The 15,480-nt window shown below is 38.8% G+C and overlaps 1 protein-coding gene across 4 annotated transcripts in view; it reads right to left on the bottom strand.

Annotated features, from left to right (window-relative positions):
- The window catches only part of BCO2 (beta-carotene oxygenase 2), a 79,120-nt gene that overhangs the window by 57,959 nt on the left and 5,681 nt on the right, over positions 1-15,480 (bottom strand). For 2 of the 4 annotated variants that reach the window (XM_070803410.1, XM_070803411.1), the window contains exons 5-6: positions 15,182-15,293; positions 6,221-6,425 (exon numbers count right to left, since the gene is read on the bottom strand). In XM_070803410.1, the coding sequence (XP_070659511.1) occupies positions 6,221-6,425; positions 15,182-15,293 (317 nt within the window). Of the gene's footprint in view, positions 1-6,220; positions 6,426-9,572; positions 9,741-15,181; positions 15,294-15,480 lie in introns of those variants that run through there. The other 2 variants (XM_019975691.2, XM_070803412.1) reach the window with 2 other exon arrangements.

Raw genomic sequence — 15,480 nt, 5'->3', positions numbered from 1 at the left:
TACTGACTTCTCATGATGTGAGTGGAATCTTAAATTCTAAGGTTAATATTTGGATGACAGACAGTAGGCTTCTTAAGTATCAGTCATTGTTGTTAGAAGGACCAGTAACTAAGCTTAAAGTTTGTGGAAATTTAAATCCTGCCACTCTCCTTCCTGAGAAGGAAAATGAAACACCTAATCACGATTGTTCTCAATTCCTAACTTTAAACTATGCAGCTTGGGAGGATCTAAAGGATACCCCATTAGACAATCCTGACATGGAAATATTTACAGATGGCAGTTCTTTTGTTCAGGATGGAAAGCGTAAAGCAGGTTACGCCGTGGTGACTGCTGAACAGGTTTTGAAAGCAAAATCTCTCCCCTAGGGAACCAGTGCTCTGTTAGCGGAGCTTGTGGCTCTGACCCGAGCTCTAGAGTTAAGCAAAGGGCAGTGGGTAAATATCTATACAGATTCTAAGTATGCTTATTTGACTTTACATGCTCATGCTGCAATATGGAAAGAGAGACACTTTAAAACAGCAACAGGAGAACCTATTAAGCATTTCAGAGAGATCGAGAGACTTTTAACTGCTATATATTGTCCTAAAGAAGTAGCTGTTATGCACTGCAAAGGGCACAGCAGGGATGGGAGTAAAATAGCCGAAGGTAATCATCTGGCTGACTGTCAAGCCAGAAAAGCGGCACTTTACGAAACCCCTTCACTACAGACGCCTTTGATCTGGACAGGTCCTGTGGAACAGGAAAGACCACAATATACTGAGGAAGAATTAGAAAGATATGAGAAACGAGGAGCAAAGATTACTGATAAAGGATGGTTACAGTCCGAGGATGGACGATTAATAATTCCTGAAAATGCTCAGTGGAAAATTCTTAAGGGTTTACATCAGAGTTTTCATTTGGGTGCTGAGAGTACTTACCAAATGGTTTCTCGTTTGTTTGAAGGTAAAAATGTAATGAAAACTTTAAAGAATATTATCAAAAGGTGTGAGATTTGTCAAAAAAAAATAACCCAAAGACTGAAAAGCTAGCAAAATCTGGATTACAACGAAGTGGGAAGTATCCTGGAGAGGATTGGGAAATTGATTTTACTCATATGCCAAAAGCTAATGGATATTCTTGCTTACAAGTTTGGGTAGATACCTTTACTGGATGGATTGAGGCTTTTCCCTGTCGTAGTGAACAGGCTAAGGAGGTTATAAAGATTTTAATTCATGAAATTATCCCCAGGTTTGGGCTGCCACGGAGCCTTCAGAGTGACAATGGCTCCGCCTTTAAAGCTGCTGTAACTCAGGGGGTATCTAAAGCTCTAGGAATAGAATATCACTTACACTGTTCCTGGAGACCCCAATCTCCGGGAAAGTTGAAAAAGCTAATGACATTATCAAAAGGCATCTGCGCAAATTAACTCAAGAGACGCAGGACAAATGGATTAAAGTCCTACCCATAGCTTTAATGAGGGCTCGAACTACTCCAAAAAAAGAGGGACTGTCCCCCTTTGAATGTATTTATGGAAGGCCTTTCTTACGCACAGACATTGTTATAGACCCTGAAGCCTTGGAATTAACTAATTATGTAACTCAGCTCTCAGCTTTTCAACAGACATTAACAGAACTCCGGGAGAAGACTCCTGACCCAGCCTCCGAGTCAAGCAGGCCTCTATTTGAGCCAGGAACCGAGGTCCTCATAAAAACAGTGGGATCTGGGGGGCCATCCCTCGAGCCTCTCTGGGAAGGTCCTTACCAGGTTATTCTTTCCTCTCCCACAGCTGTCAAAGTGCCAGGAATTGATTCGTGGGTACATCATACTCGAGTTAAGAGGTGGCACCCTGACCAAAATTAAGTGACTTCATTTTATGTCTTTCCTTTCTATGCTCTGACTTTGTACCTTTTAGATGGGCCTGATAACCTATGTGAGCTTACTTCTGCTGACTCCAAATATCCTGAGTCTGCCGTTGGATCCTCAAGACAATGTCTTCCTGTCCTGGGCTCACTCCTATGCTGCATTCCACAATCGGTCTAACTGCTGGGTCTGCGGAGCGCTCCCCTCTTCGTCAGTGGAAGGCTTCCCGTGGTGGACATCCCCACTTCAAGGAAAAGACTTTCTCCAAGTCTGTGAATACCTTCGACAACAATCACATGCGATGCCTCTTCGTCATCTGATGACATCTACCAACCCTAAAATGGACTGGTGCAACACTTTGTACTCTAACTATGGACATAATGTGACTTTTAATTTTGATTATACATTGTCTCGGTTCAATGACTATTTTGCTACATATAAGGTAAATAGGTCTAGATCTAATGGCTTTTTACCTGACGTTTATCAAATATGGGATGAGGTTACATGGCTAACTCCTGAAAAAGGACGTTTAATATCTACTGCCTCTATATGCTGGGAACAAACAGAGCCGTCCCCAAAAGTTAGCCAACAACTTAATTACAATGATTGGAAACAAATGGGATATTTGTCTCAGGAAACATGCAATGTAATCATTCCCGTGTTTTCCAATCCCAGTTCCGGTTCTCCCTTTGTCTGGCCAGGCACGAATTGGGACTGGATATCTCAGTCGCGCTGGCTTGCTCCAAACGGGACTTATTGGATATGTGGCTCTTACCTATGGGCATGGCTCCCCCCTGGTTGGATAGGGAGATGCACCCTGGGTCTAGCCTTTACTCATGGCTTTATATTTTCAGAGCTTCCAGAAAAGCCTGCTAATTTACCCCACCTTAGAACTCGGTGGGCAAGGTCTGTATTTTATTGGTATGATTATTTGGCTGCAGCGTTTGTTCCCTCTTTGGGAACTACAGATGTTATGTTACGAGTGGATGCTTTGACTAATTTTACTCAACAGGCATTACAGGATTCTCAAAAGGCTATTTCAGCTCTTAATGCTGAACAAGCACAAATTAGAAAGGTGGTTTTACAAAACAGATTGGCTCTAGATATTCTGACAGCTGCACAAGGAGGAACTTGTGCCATTATTCATACCCAATGCTGTACATATATACCTGATATGAGCACGAATGTTACTCATGTTACTAACCACATGAACAAGATGATTAGGGCCATGGACACTCCTGAAGCCTCAATTGCTTCACTTTGGAAAACGTTAACTAATTCCCCATGGTGGACAACTATCTTAATTACAATAATTCTGGTTGTTTTGTTCTTGCTGTTTGCTCCCTGCATCTGTAATTGTATAACTGGATTTGTTTCTAGCCGCATGAAAGCTTTTAAGTTACAAATGGTTGCTCAAACTCCTGCTACTGCTGTAGCTTCCTCCAGCTACTATTTGGGGCCCCTGGATCAGATATCCTCAATATGAGGATTAGGAGAATATGTTGCCCCACCAATTTAGGGACAGCGCCCCTTATCAGCTTGGAAGCAGTTATGGAACGAGAACGACGCCCCTTTTCCCTAGGCAACATAATTCTCCTAAAAGAAAAGGGGGGAATGAGAGAGTCATTTCCTAGGCAGGTTGATAGGGAGTCTAGGGGTCCCCAAAGAGAGAGGGGTCTGGAATTCTCAAGGAGGAAAAAAGGACAAACTTTTTTTCTTTCTCCACATTCCTTAGGATTATATACCAATAATGTATCCTGCCTAAGGACAGTCTTTGGATTCAACCTTCTGTTATTTTAAAAAGTTAATTATGGGAGTATACCTGGTCTTTACAAGGATGTATCTTGCCTGAGGACAGTGTTATCTTAAAATGTAAATTATGGGAGTAGGTCGGAGGAGGTCTTTACAACCTCCAGACATTCTTTGGATTATATAACCTCATTATTAACACTAGCAAGCGGGTACTCTTTCTGCCCCCTTCTGATGCCTATGTCAGAAGCTTTCTCTATCTCCTTTATACTTTAATAAAACTTTACTACACAAAAGCTCTGAGCGATCAAGCCTCGTCTCTGGCCCCGGACTGAATTCTTCTCCTCCGGGGGCCAAGAATCCCGGTGTATTCGCGTGATTCAACAACAACCTTTCAATATGATCCACTGGATATTAATCCAAAGAAATAAAAAACACTACCTTATAAAAGATGCATGCACCCTCATGTTTACTGCAGCACTATTTATAATAGCTGAGATATGGAAACAACCTAAGTGCCCATGGATGGATGAATGGATAAAGAAGATGTGATATATATAAATTTTACACACACACACATCATAGAATATTAATCCACCATAAAAAAGAAGGAAATGTTGCCATTTTTAACGTGAGTAGAGTTTGAGGGCATTATCCTAAGTGAAATAAGTCAGACAGAGAAAGACAAGTACCATATGATTTCACTTATATGTAGAATCTTAAAGATTAAATCATAAAGAGTAAAAAGAAAGAAAGAAAAACAAGCTCACAGACACAGAGAATAAGTTGGTGGTTGAAAGAGATTGGTTATTGCAAGAGGTAAATGGGATGAAAATTCATTTCCAGTTATAAAATAAATAAGGGATGTAAAATACAGAGTCAGATTATAGTTAATAAAACTGTATTGCATATTTGAAAGTTGCTAACAGTAAATCTTTGGCTTCCCAGGTGGCTCTAGTGGTAAAGAACCTGCCTGCCAATAGAGGAGACATAAGAGAAGCAGGTTTGATCCCTGGGTCAGGAAGATCCCCTGGAGGAGGGCATGGCAACCCACTCCAGTATCTTGCCTGGAAAATCCCATGGACAGAGGAGCCTGGTAGGCTGCACTCCATAGGGCCGCAAAAAGTCAGACACAAGTGAAGCAACTTAGCACACAGCATGTACAACAGTAAATCTTAAAACTTCTCATCATAAGAAAAACAAATTTTTGTTAAAATGTATGGTTAGGAATCGGAGAAGGCAATGGCAACCCACTCCAGTACTCTTGCCTGGAAAATCCCATGGATGGAGGAGCCTGGTAGGCTGCAGTCCATGGGGTCGTGAAGACTCGGACACGACTGAGCGACTTCACTTTCACTTTTCACTTTCATGCATTGGAGAAGGAAATGGCAACCCACTCCAGTGTTCTTGCCTGGAGAATCCCAGAGACGGGGGAGCCTGGTGGGCTGCCATCTAAGGGGTCACACAGAGTCGGACACGACTGAAGCGACTTAGCAGTAGCAGTAGCAGCATGGTTAGGAATGTTAACTAGACTTGTGATGATAATTTCACAATATATACAAATATTGAATCATTATGTTGTACACCTGAAACTAACATGTCAATTATACATCACTAAAAATTTTTTTCATATGATTGTAATTATTTAAAACAAATCTATAGAGATGGGGGAAAGATCAGCAGGAAATATTTCAAAGTGCTAACAGAGCATGTGGTACACACTTTTCCCTCACTTGGTTTTATATTTCAAAAAGTTTAATACAGGTAAAAACTTTCACAATGAAAACAAAAAATTCTAAAATTTTTTAATGTTTAAAGCAAAGTAGATTTCTTCCTGACCACAATGATTTCTTCACATCACTTCATGTCCCTAGTAGTCACACAGAGAAATGATACATCAATGAGTTGCTGGGTTTCTCTTTTACTTACATATATATATTGAGTGCTATTTAACTACAGAGCACTATCCTAGATACTGGGGATACAGGGTAATCAAGAAAAGGTCCCTGCCATCATGAAACTGCCATCTACTGAGAAACACAGCTCATAAGTAAACAAGCAAAAATATACTAGCTATTGATAATGCAGAGAATTAAAATAAATAATATAAAAAACAGCACCTTTAGATTGGGAGATCAGGGAAAGCTCAAAGGATGTGAAATTTCAGCTGATATCTGAATGACAAGAATCAGACTTGGGAAGAGAGATAAGCCAGCCAATGCCAAGACCCTGAGCAAAAATAAACATTCCTGGTTTGAGGAACTGAAAGAGCCACCATGTCTGGGGAGTACTGGGTAAGAGAGAGGTATGAAGTGAAGACATCGCCCCTTCCTCCAGGAACTTGTGATGAAACAGAGCTCAGTAGTCATAAAGATAGTTTCTGACACTTCTCTTTTAGCATAAACTTTCAGACGACTTGAAATTTATACTAGTCTGCAAAGCAGAAGTCAGGACTTTTAAAGAAGAATTAAAATCTCCATTTTTTTTTTTCCTGTAGGCTACAGTTTCCTTAGCTGTGATCAAAGGGATTGTGTAGCAATGTTAGCTTCTGAGAGGAAGCAGATATTATGCACATTACATAGAAAGAGCCCATGCTAAGAAAACTAAACTGTTCTCCAAAATCAAGGCTTACTTATCCTTCCCGAACTCGAATTTCCCAGGTCCCACACGAAGTAGATAGCCACTGAGCCACTCAGGAAAATGTCCCTGGACTCCAGCTGAGATGACCTGCGGAGTCTCTTCCACCGTGGTTAGAAGTGGTGCAATGCATGGAAGAGTCTTCTCCTGACCAAAGATCACTGTTTTCTGATGAGTCTTTTCCATGTACTTCTTCAAAACTGTGAAGAGGAAATCAAAAGCACAAAAATTTTATCAGTCTTCTATAAACATGCCTGTTTCTCTATAGACAGTCTCATCTACTGGTAAGGAAAATGTAAACCTATCACCAAACACAGTCTCCAAATTCGTCTCCTTCCTTATTCTCAGACCATCAACTCTTCTCCATTTGTGAACTCCAACAGTTCTCCATTTGTGAACCACAATCCTTTTTGTGTTCCTGCAGTACAAATCTGCTTAATTAACTCAGGACTTTAATTACCATTGCTACCATTTCTCTTAGTTGAACAATGCAGGCCTTTTCACAAGACTGAATCTACATGTTAACCACAGATGTGCTAATAGCTATACCTCATTGTTTAATAAAAAATGCCCAGGACTTCCCTAGCAGTCTAGCGGTTAATGAAGACTTTGAGCTTTCACTCCAGGGGTATGGGTTTGATCCCTGGTGGGGAACTAAGATCCCCACATGCCACACAGCTTAAAAAATTAAATAAAGAAATATAAATAACCACCATTCGATATTATCACAATTACATTAATCTCAGTACTTTTGACAGACTAGAATGTGATTCTAAAGATTTCACAGCATTTATGTGAATTTAATAGGATCTGCAATTTAATTTCTTCTGTTTTAATGGTATACACATGAATGTACACGGCATTTCCTAGGAAAGAACTGTTATAAATTAAATAATGCACTGATACCTGTTCTGAAATTACCTCAAATTCAAAAGCCACAAAAAAATTATTTTAAAATAGAGAGCTGAAAATTGTCCCTATTATTTCATATGTATTCAGTGTTCGCAGGCAGTATTGCCTAACACAGAGGGGTGGTCAACTACATAACTAATTAGATACTATAAGATAATCTTTCATTTTAACTCATAAAACTAATAGTGATATAGAAGTCTAAACTAGAAAATCAAACTAAAATATAGGGATACTAGTCTTTTAGCAAAATATTTTACAACATTGTATCTATTATCCCACTTCTTTAAAATCTTTCAAAAATTCAGTTTAGAGCACTTGAGACCTTCTCAGAGATGTAGGCTCAAAGCACGTGTGTACTAAGTCGTGTCTGACTCTTTGCAACCCTATGGACTATAGCCTGCCAGGTTCCTTTGTCCACGGGATTCTCCAGGCAAGAACACTTGAGTGGCTTGCCATTTCCTTCTCCAGGGGACCTTCCCAACCCAGGGATAGAACCCCACATCTCTTACATCTGGTTCTTTGCCATTAGCGCCATCTGGGAAGCCCCGTAAATAACCAATTCTGTCAAACCTGTTGGGGGCCAGAGTGAGGTACTCCGCCCATGGCAAAGGTCATGAGGAAGGAGGCTCGACATACGCAAAGGCGGGATCGAGCCTCAGGAGTCCCCCTGGAAATCCTCGAGCGTCTACCCCCATAACCAGAGCCTGCCTACTTTACTACTTTGTGCTCTTACCTACATCTCTGACTTTACGGGGGGCTGTCCCCCACCACCTCTTTCGGAGAAGGAGTTAATCTAGAGCTCCAGTTAATAATAATTCCTGGGCGTGATAAGAGTGTTTTAACCTACAAACTCCTCTGAAGGTTCTCTAGCCTGCCTGACAGGCTCGTCCGGCCACATGTGATTGCTCACAGCCTCCCAACCGTGAGAGGCACGAGATGCTTTAAACCCTCTAAAAACAGGTTCTTTAGAGAAGTTAGAAAACTATAAGTATAGTGGGCTAATTAGAAATTGTGTTGGTGAAGGGTTTTTCATTTGTTGAGCCAATGTTTGTTGCTAAGTCTCCATATCCCCTGCCCTTACACACATTAATGAATATATAGAATTAACCTTTGATATTAATCACGTTACGTCTAGGCCATACCACCCTGAACGAGCCCGATCTCGTCTGATATTAATCACGTTAGACCTTAGGCTAAGTAAATTCTTTCCTTAACTAAAACCCACTACACCCTCACCCTGTAGGAATGTAACTTTATTTGGGTGGCGTCTGTTTTGAGAATAATCAGCCCTGGAGAAATAAGCGTCCTGATTGACTGACCGCTGTCACAAGGAGAGGGTCGTAAATTGTCAGCAGGCCCCCCTGGCCAGAAGATGATGTAACACCCCTAAGACCTCTGTATACATTTGTATGAAGCACCTGACTTTGATAAAAGTCAGGACTGCTGACCCCGCGTGACTTTTGCATAACATCTCAGTGTATAAAAGTAGACCATGGAAAATAAAGAATTGGGATCAGTTTCTCGGAATACTGGTCTCCCCATGTCGCTCTCTCTCTCACTCTGGTTGAGTCTCCATCTGGAGCGCGGAACCCACCATGCTTACTAATTATGCCTGGGCTTCTAAGATCCGACCGGGGAGGCCTCAGTGTCTCCTCTCCTTCGGGAGAACGGAAGGATGCCTGCGGCCTACGTAAGTGGTGCAAACTTCTTGTCTTGAAGTTTTATTGGTCTCCCGCGTAAACCAAGCTACTCAGCCTCTTTTCTCCACTGAATTTTCCTACTGAGCTATCCTCATCCTATTACTCTTTATATCTTTGATAAAATATTTAAATAAATAGGTCGCCGACGCCGTCCCTGCTTTGAATACCCTGGATCAGCCGGGGCAGGACCCCGGCACAAATCCAACTATTTCTTTATTTCCCAAAGAAAATTCACTTTCACCCTAAATGTCCTTCCCACTAGTCTATCCCTAAGGAAGTTTTATCTGTTGTTCAAAGTCTATCTCAAATGCTACTCTCTTTAAGAGGCTGCACGGTGTAATACTTAGAAGTGTTAAATAGAGTTTTTAAAGAAGTCCACCAGAATGCAAATAGAAGAACAAAATGTTTACATTAGAACATGTAGCAGTACTATTTTTAGTTGAGAAAGTCCTAAATAGTGAATATTTTTCCTATTGCAGATCCAAGAGAACTTCTAAACCCTGAATCCTGCCCCTGTATGTTGCATAAAATCTATAAACAGAAAGGCTGTTTGTCTTACAGGTTAACAAATCCTGACTCACTCTCCTTTAACACCACCTCTACAGTGTTGCTGCCTGAATCTTTTCCACACAGACTGGGAAACTTCAGAAGCCCCTGGTATTCTTCAAGAAAGAGGCACAGAGTCCTAAGTTCAGGAAAAGGAGAGAGAGGAGAAGGAAGGGGCAAATCGCCTACCTGGGATCCGGCGTAATATCATAGAAAGGAAATCAACTGCAATAGTAGAAAAGTCGCTGACAGAACGTAGAAAGATCTGAGAAAACATTTTTGTGTTGAGTTCTGCAGCAGCAGATCCCGGGATTCCCAAATCCTCACGCTGACTGCCAGACAAAAACTCACTTCCTGGGCTGTCCCTGGCTCACTGACAGAATAGGAAGGGGTGGGGTTGGGGATTGAGGGGTGGGGCTTCAAAACACGCACACTCTCTCTTAGTCTCATTTTCAGGACTAGTATCCCTACAACCTGTTTATGATAAGTTGCTGCTTGAAATACTGAAATTGGACCACCAATCGTGGTTTCCCTCTCTAAACTTTGCTCTTTCAAATCTGTCCACTGATTAAATCAGTTGACCCAGGGTATCAATTTCATTGTGCCACTCCTTCCCTCTGAATGTTTCAGATTTCCTTTACAGAATAAAGTCCAAATTTAGTCTGTCAACAAGACTCTATAATCTGGTCACAATCTACCTTTCATCCTTTGTCCTTCTGCCCTTCTAGCATTTCATCTTTCGTTTCCTATTCACTTAATTTACAGAACATCCTCAACAATCTAATATGAATAAAGCCCTGTGAAGGTATATCCTTAAAAACAAATAACCATACATCATTTTATTAATATAACAAATATTTCTGAGCTCCAATCTATCTAATGCTGTGCTACAAATTGAAAACAGATTCTATCCTGCTCTCTAGCAGTGTAGATGATACACTATTCCCTTTTGTGAATTCTCAGTCCAGTAAAATGATTTGCCAAGTGTTTTTATTCTTCTGTGCCTTTAAACAAACTTTTCCCTGCCTGAAATATTCTCCCTCTTTCCTTTTCAAAAACCCATTTCAAAATCTATCTCTGTGATCCCCTTGCCAAAGCCCTCCAATAACTCCCACTTAAAAGGAGTTAATAGCAGTGCCACAGAATTTATTTATGACTGCACTGGGTCTTCGTGGTTGCACACGGGCTTTCTCTAGTTGCAGTGCATGGGCTTCTCATTGCGGTGACTTCCCTTCTTGTGGAACATAAGCTCTAGGCACATGGGCTTCAGTAGTTACGGCCTGTATGTAGACTCAGTAGTGGTGGCACATGGGCTTAACTGCTCCGTAACATGTGGAATCTTCCTGGACCAGCGACTGAACCCGTGTCTCCTGCATTGGCAGGTGGATTCTTATCCACTGGAACACCAGGGGATTCCTGGTGTTCCAGGAAATACTTTTAACACTGACATATCACGTCCTCCTAGCAAAGACATGTAAGTGTATTTTAAGAAAGGAGTGGTTACAGCCATTAAATAGAATGCCTTTGAATCAGTTCTAATAAGGTGGATAAAACTGGAGACTATTAAGCAGTGAAGTAAATCAGAAAAAACACCAATACAGTATATTAAAGCATATATATGGAATTTAGAAAGATAGTAACAATGACCCTATATACGAGACAGCAAAAGAGACACAGATGTAAACAACAGTCTTCTGGACTCTGTGGGAAAAGGCGACGGTGGGATGATTTGAGAGAATAGCATTGAAACATGTATATTATCATATATGAAACAGATCGCCAGCCCAGTTGAGGCGGGGGGGGCGTGGTTCAAAACATGTACAATCTCTCTTAGTCTCATTTTCAGGACAAGTATCCCTACAACCTGTTTATGATAAGTTGCTGTTTGAAATACTGAAATTTGACCACCAATAGTGGTCTCCCTCTCTAAACTTTCCTCTTTCAGATCTGTCCACTGATTAAGTCAGCTGACCCAGGGTATCAATTTCATTGTGCCACTCCTTCCCTCAATGCAAGAGACAAGGTGCTCTGGGCTGGTGCACTGGGATGACCCTGAGGGATGGGATGGGGAGGGAGGTGGGAGGGGGGTTCAGGATGGGGAACACATGTACACCCGTGGTGGATTCATGTCAATGTATGGCAAAAACCACTACAATATTGTAAAGTAATTAGCCTCCAATTAAAATAAATAAATTTAAAATTTAAAAAAAGGAGTGGTTAAACTTGTCAGAAGGGAGAACAAAGAGTTCTGTACTTCCTACAGTGTCTAGCTGATCATGATATAAAGAAATTCAATATATATTTTGATTCGTAATTATTGAAAAATAACATATAAACTTACATTTTACTGAAATGAGTGATAAGTGTAAATTAAAGGGCAAATATATTCCTGCAATAGCATATTTCCAGTTGTAAGATAATTATTCTCATGTGGATGGTACCAAAGATATCAAGTTTGATTTAAAAAAAAGCCTTATTTAGATTTTGATGAACTTCTTCCCTAGGAGGTGTCTGTTCTGACCGGTAAATAGCATTGTGACTAAAAGTCATTCCCTAGTCTTAAACACATACCCAATGAAATGATCAAATTTAACCTGCACAGGGAAGAACCAGATACTGAGCAATGGTGACCCTATTAAGATAAAACAAATATTGGAACTTCCCTGGCTGGCCTATGGTTAAGCCTCCGCACTTCCTATGCAAGAGGCATGGTTTCATTCCTGGTCAGGGAACTAATATCCCATATGCCACAGCAAAAAGAAAAAAAAAAGGTATAATAAATATAATATGAAATCAAAATCTACTCTGAAACAATGCTAGCCTTATCTTTTACATTAATAACATATTTAAGAAAAAATAACTCAAGAACATTTCTTAATGTTGCTAGCTTCTGCCCAAGTTAGCAGTCATTTTCACAGTTAAAGAACTCTGTAAGGCAACAGGATAACTCAAAATCCAGCAGATTTGTCATACCAACTCAAATGTAGTCATCCTGTTGCATTTAGTTTCTAAAATCCTATTTCTAATCTTTACTGACCTCCAACCTATCCTGTGCCATTAAGATATCTGCCTATGAGCCAAATAATTTTTCCACTGTAACCAATATACTTAGTAAATATTACATTATTGTTTTCAATTCTTTCTTGTATGAATATTTATCTTACATGGTATATATGCCTTAAGGTAGTAATTGATGAAATGAGATTTTAACATTTAGAAGGCAGCAGGGCAAACATGCTGTCCACCTGAGTGACTGAGGTCGCTGTCGTGTCCGACTCTTTGCGACCCCATGGACTGTAGGCTACCAGGCTCCTCCATCCATGGAATTTTCTAGGCAAGAGTACTGGAGTGGGTTGCCCTTTCCCTCTCCAGGGATCAAACCCAGGTCTCCTGCATTGCGGGCAGATGCTTTACCGTCTGAGCCACCAGGGAATCCCTGCTGTCCACTTGAGGAATACCAAATTCCCTGTGGTACTGTCTAAATATATATATCCAAATTTGTGATAACTTATATAGGCAAAATATACATATAATAGATAGAATTGTCCATATGAACAGTGAGTGTTGTGATTTTTAAAAATCTGATCAATATAATTATATAAATTATATATAACATATTAAAAGTTTTCATTAAAGTCATAGTACCTTCCAACAATGTAGATTTTTTTAAAAATAGTTTTTGTTTTGTATTGGAGTACAGCTGATTAATAATGTGAGTTTCAGGTGAACAGTGAAGGGACTGGGCCACAGATATACATGTATCCATTCTTCCCAAACTCTCCTCAAAGGGAGGATTTTTTTGCTAGAAAAATATTAGAGATTTCCTAGTCCAAATTCAATTCTTGAATTATAACAGGACTGAAATGACTCGCTAAGGCTAACTTGTTTAACCAATCTCTTTACTTTTGGACCACTAATCTTTATCCCATACCACATAGCTTGCTAAGGCTTCTAAATATACTTCATTAACTGCACTATTGATACTATTAATGTGTAAAAAAGTCAATTCATATAAAGTTCTGGTTACAAATTTCTAGTTTTTATTTTACCACAAGATAATAATTTGAAACCAAATTTTTATTGTGCTCAGTCGCTCAGTCATGTCCAACTCTTTGTGACCCCATGAACTGTAGCCCACCAGGCTCCTCTGTCCATGGGATTTTTCAGACAAGAATACTGGAGTGGGTTGCCATTTCCTTCTCTAACATATGATAATAAAAACAACATGATAATAAAACAAATTTTTATTAATATTGTATAATAATATTAGTGAAAATAATCATATGGTAACATTAAATAGCAACAGCACAGTTTACATATTGAGAAACTGGACAGATTACTTTTGGGTTTTAATTTCTTTACAATTCTAACCATGAAAGACACTTTAAATCTCTATGTACTATTTAAACATAATATTCTAAAAGAAAAAGTACAATACTATTAAATATTATCAAATTAGTCCACTGAGTTGTCTTTTAGAAATTTAAGAAAGGCTAGGATGTTTAAGAAAAAATAAAGTTTACACTTTTACAAAATATGCCAAATATTAGACTTCAAAAGAAAAGCTCCATACTTCATATTAATGTCCAGCTTAATGCTTTTAAATCTAGAAAAGAAATTTAAGAAGTTTCCCCTTCTACATTTAAGGTATACTTTTTTTTTTAACAACTAGAGCACATTCAGAGCACAAATGTCATTCTTTCATTAAAACAATGAGCTTAAATTCTCAGCTTATTTTAAGTACACAATTTTATCTGTGTAGAGTGTTTGCAATCACTGTAAGCCTCTGTCTCAGGAGCTCTCTTTTCTGTATTAGAAAGTTTTCGATAGTATTGGCTTCTTTGAAGAGTCCATCTATCTCGTCAATATAAGACGCATCTACTGCTGCTCTCTCACTAAGGGGAAAAAAAGGTTTTATGTTAAACCAAATAGTCATAATATCTAGACACATCATCAAAATGATGTGCTTTATTATGCTATATTTGTCAGCTATTTCATTTAAATGGCTTTGTACAGTAGTTGGCTTCATTAATTTACCAACACTGCTCAGTATGTTAAATTAGTTCAACAAATATTTTTGACTACTCAAAGTCCCTTGACACAGCAGAATGTGTATCTTATACATTATAATTCTAATATTAAACTACATACATTATTTTAACAGCCACACAAACATTATTCAAAACAGTGACTGCTCAGTAGTTCTCTAAAAAAACACCTTATAAAACATGACAGTTTCAGGTCAATAGAATACTTAAACTCAGCCTTCTAATATAGATTGATAACATTTAATATTTCATAAATATAAATATTTATCTTCAGTATCACTCTATTATTATGGTTAACTTCACCAAATGGTATTTTTCTCAAAATGTTTTCATAAAATTGTAAGTGTTTTATCATCTAATTAGAAAACAAAATATATCCAGCCTCATTTCAGCTCTGAGAGTATCAAAACAAAAGATATTTAGTGGAAAAGTTAGTCTTTGAAAATAACCAGCTAATCTAAGAAACTGAGGTAGAGTAAAAAATTTGAAAACTATAATTACCAAATAGGTTTTTTAGACCCTGAGCTAAACTTCCCATTATGGAGCTTCCAGAAGAAAACTTCTATGTCTAAAATAAAGACTCAAAAGAATATACCATAAGTACTTGCCTTAAGATCTTTGCATATGTTGACAGCATTAGATTAATTTCCTTGCTCATATCTGTTTAAAAAAATTACTAAGTTATGAACTATAATAAAGTTTCCATATTATAAAATCAATATATAGAAATATAAGCACTTCACACATCACCATTCAAGTCTTTCTCCAGAGCTTCATCTTTATAAAATAGTCCAGAGCTTTCAGACAAAGAAGAATCTGATTTTCCAAGAGAGGACAGCTGTGGACTATCTGGCATTTGAGGCTAATATAAGAAAGTAAAGGAAATAGGCAAACAAGTTAATAAGATCCTTAAGATATACACATTCTGTTAAAAAAAAAAAAAGAAAGAAAGAAAAGAAAACAGCAAATAAAACATCTCTCAGAAAAAAGCAAGCATGCTGGAAATGTAGGCCTAATAATCACTTGTTCATTTTATTGTAAATTTATAT

The sequence above is a fragment of the Bos indicus genome, chromosome 15 (assembly GCF_029378745.1).
Source record: "Bos indicus isolate NIAB-ARS_2022 breed Sahiwal x Tharparkar chromosome 15, NIAB-ARS_B.indTharparkar_mat_pri_1.0, whole genome shotgun sequence".
Classification (NCBI taxonomy): Eukaryota; Metazoa; Chordata; class Mammalia; order Artiodactyla; family Bovidae; genus Bos; species Bos indicus.
This window is presented reverse-complemented; position numbering and strand designations above follow the sequence as displayed.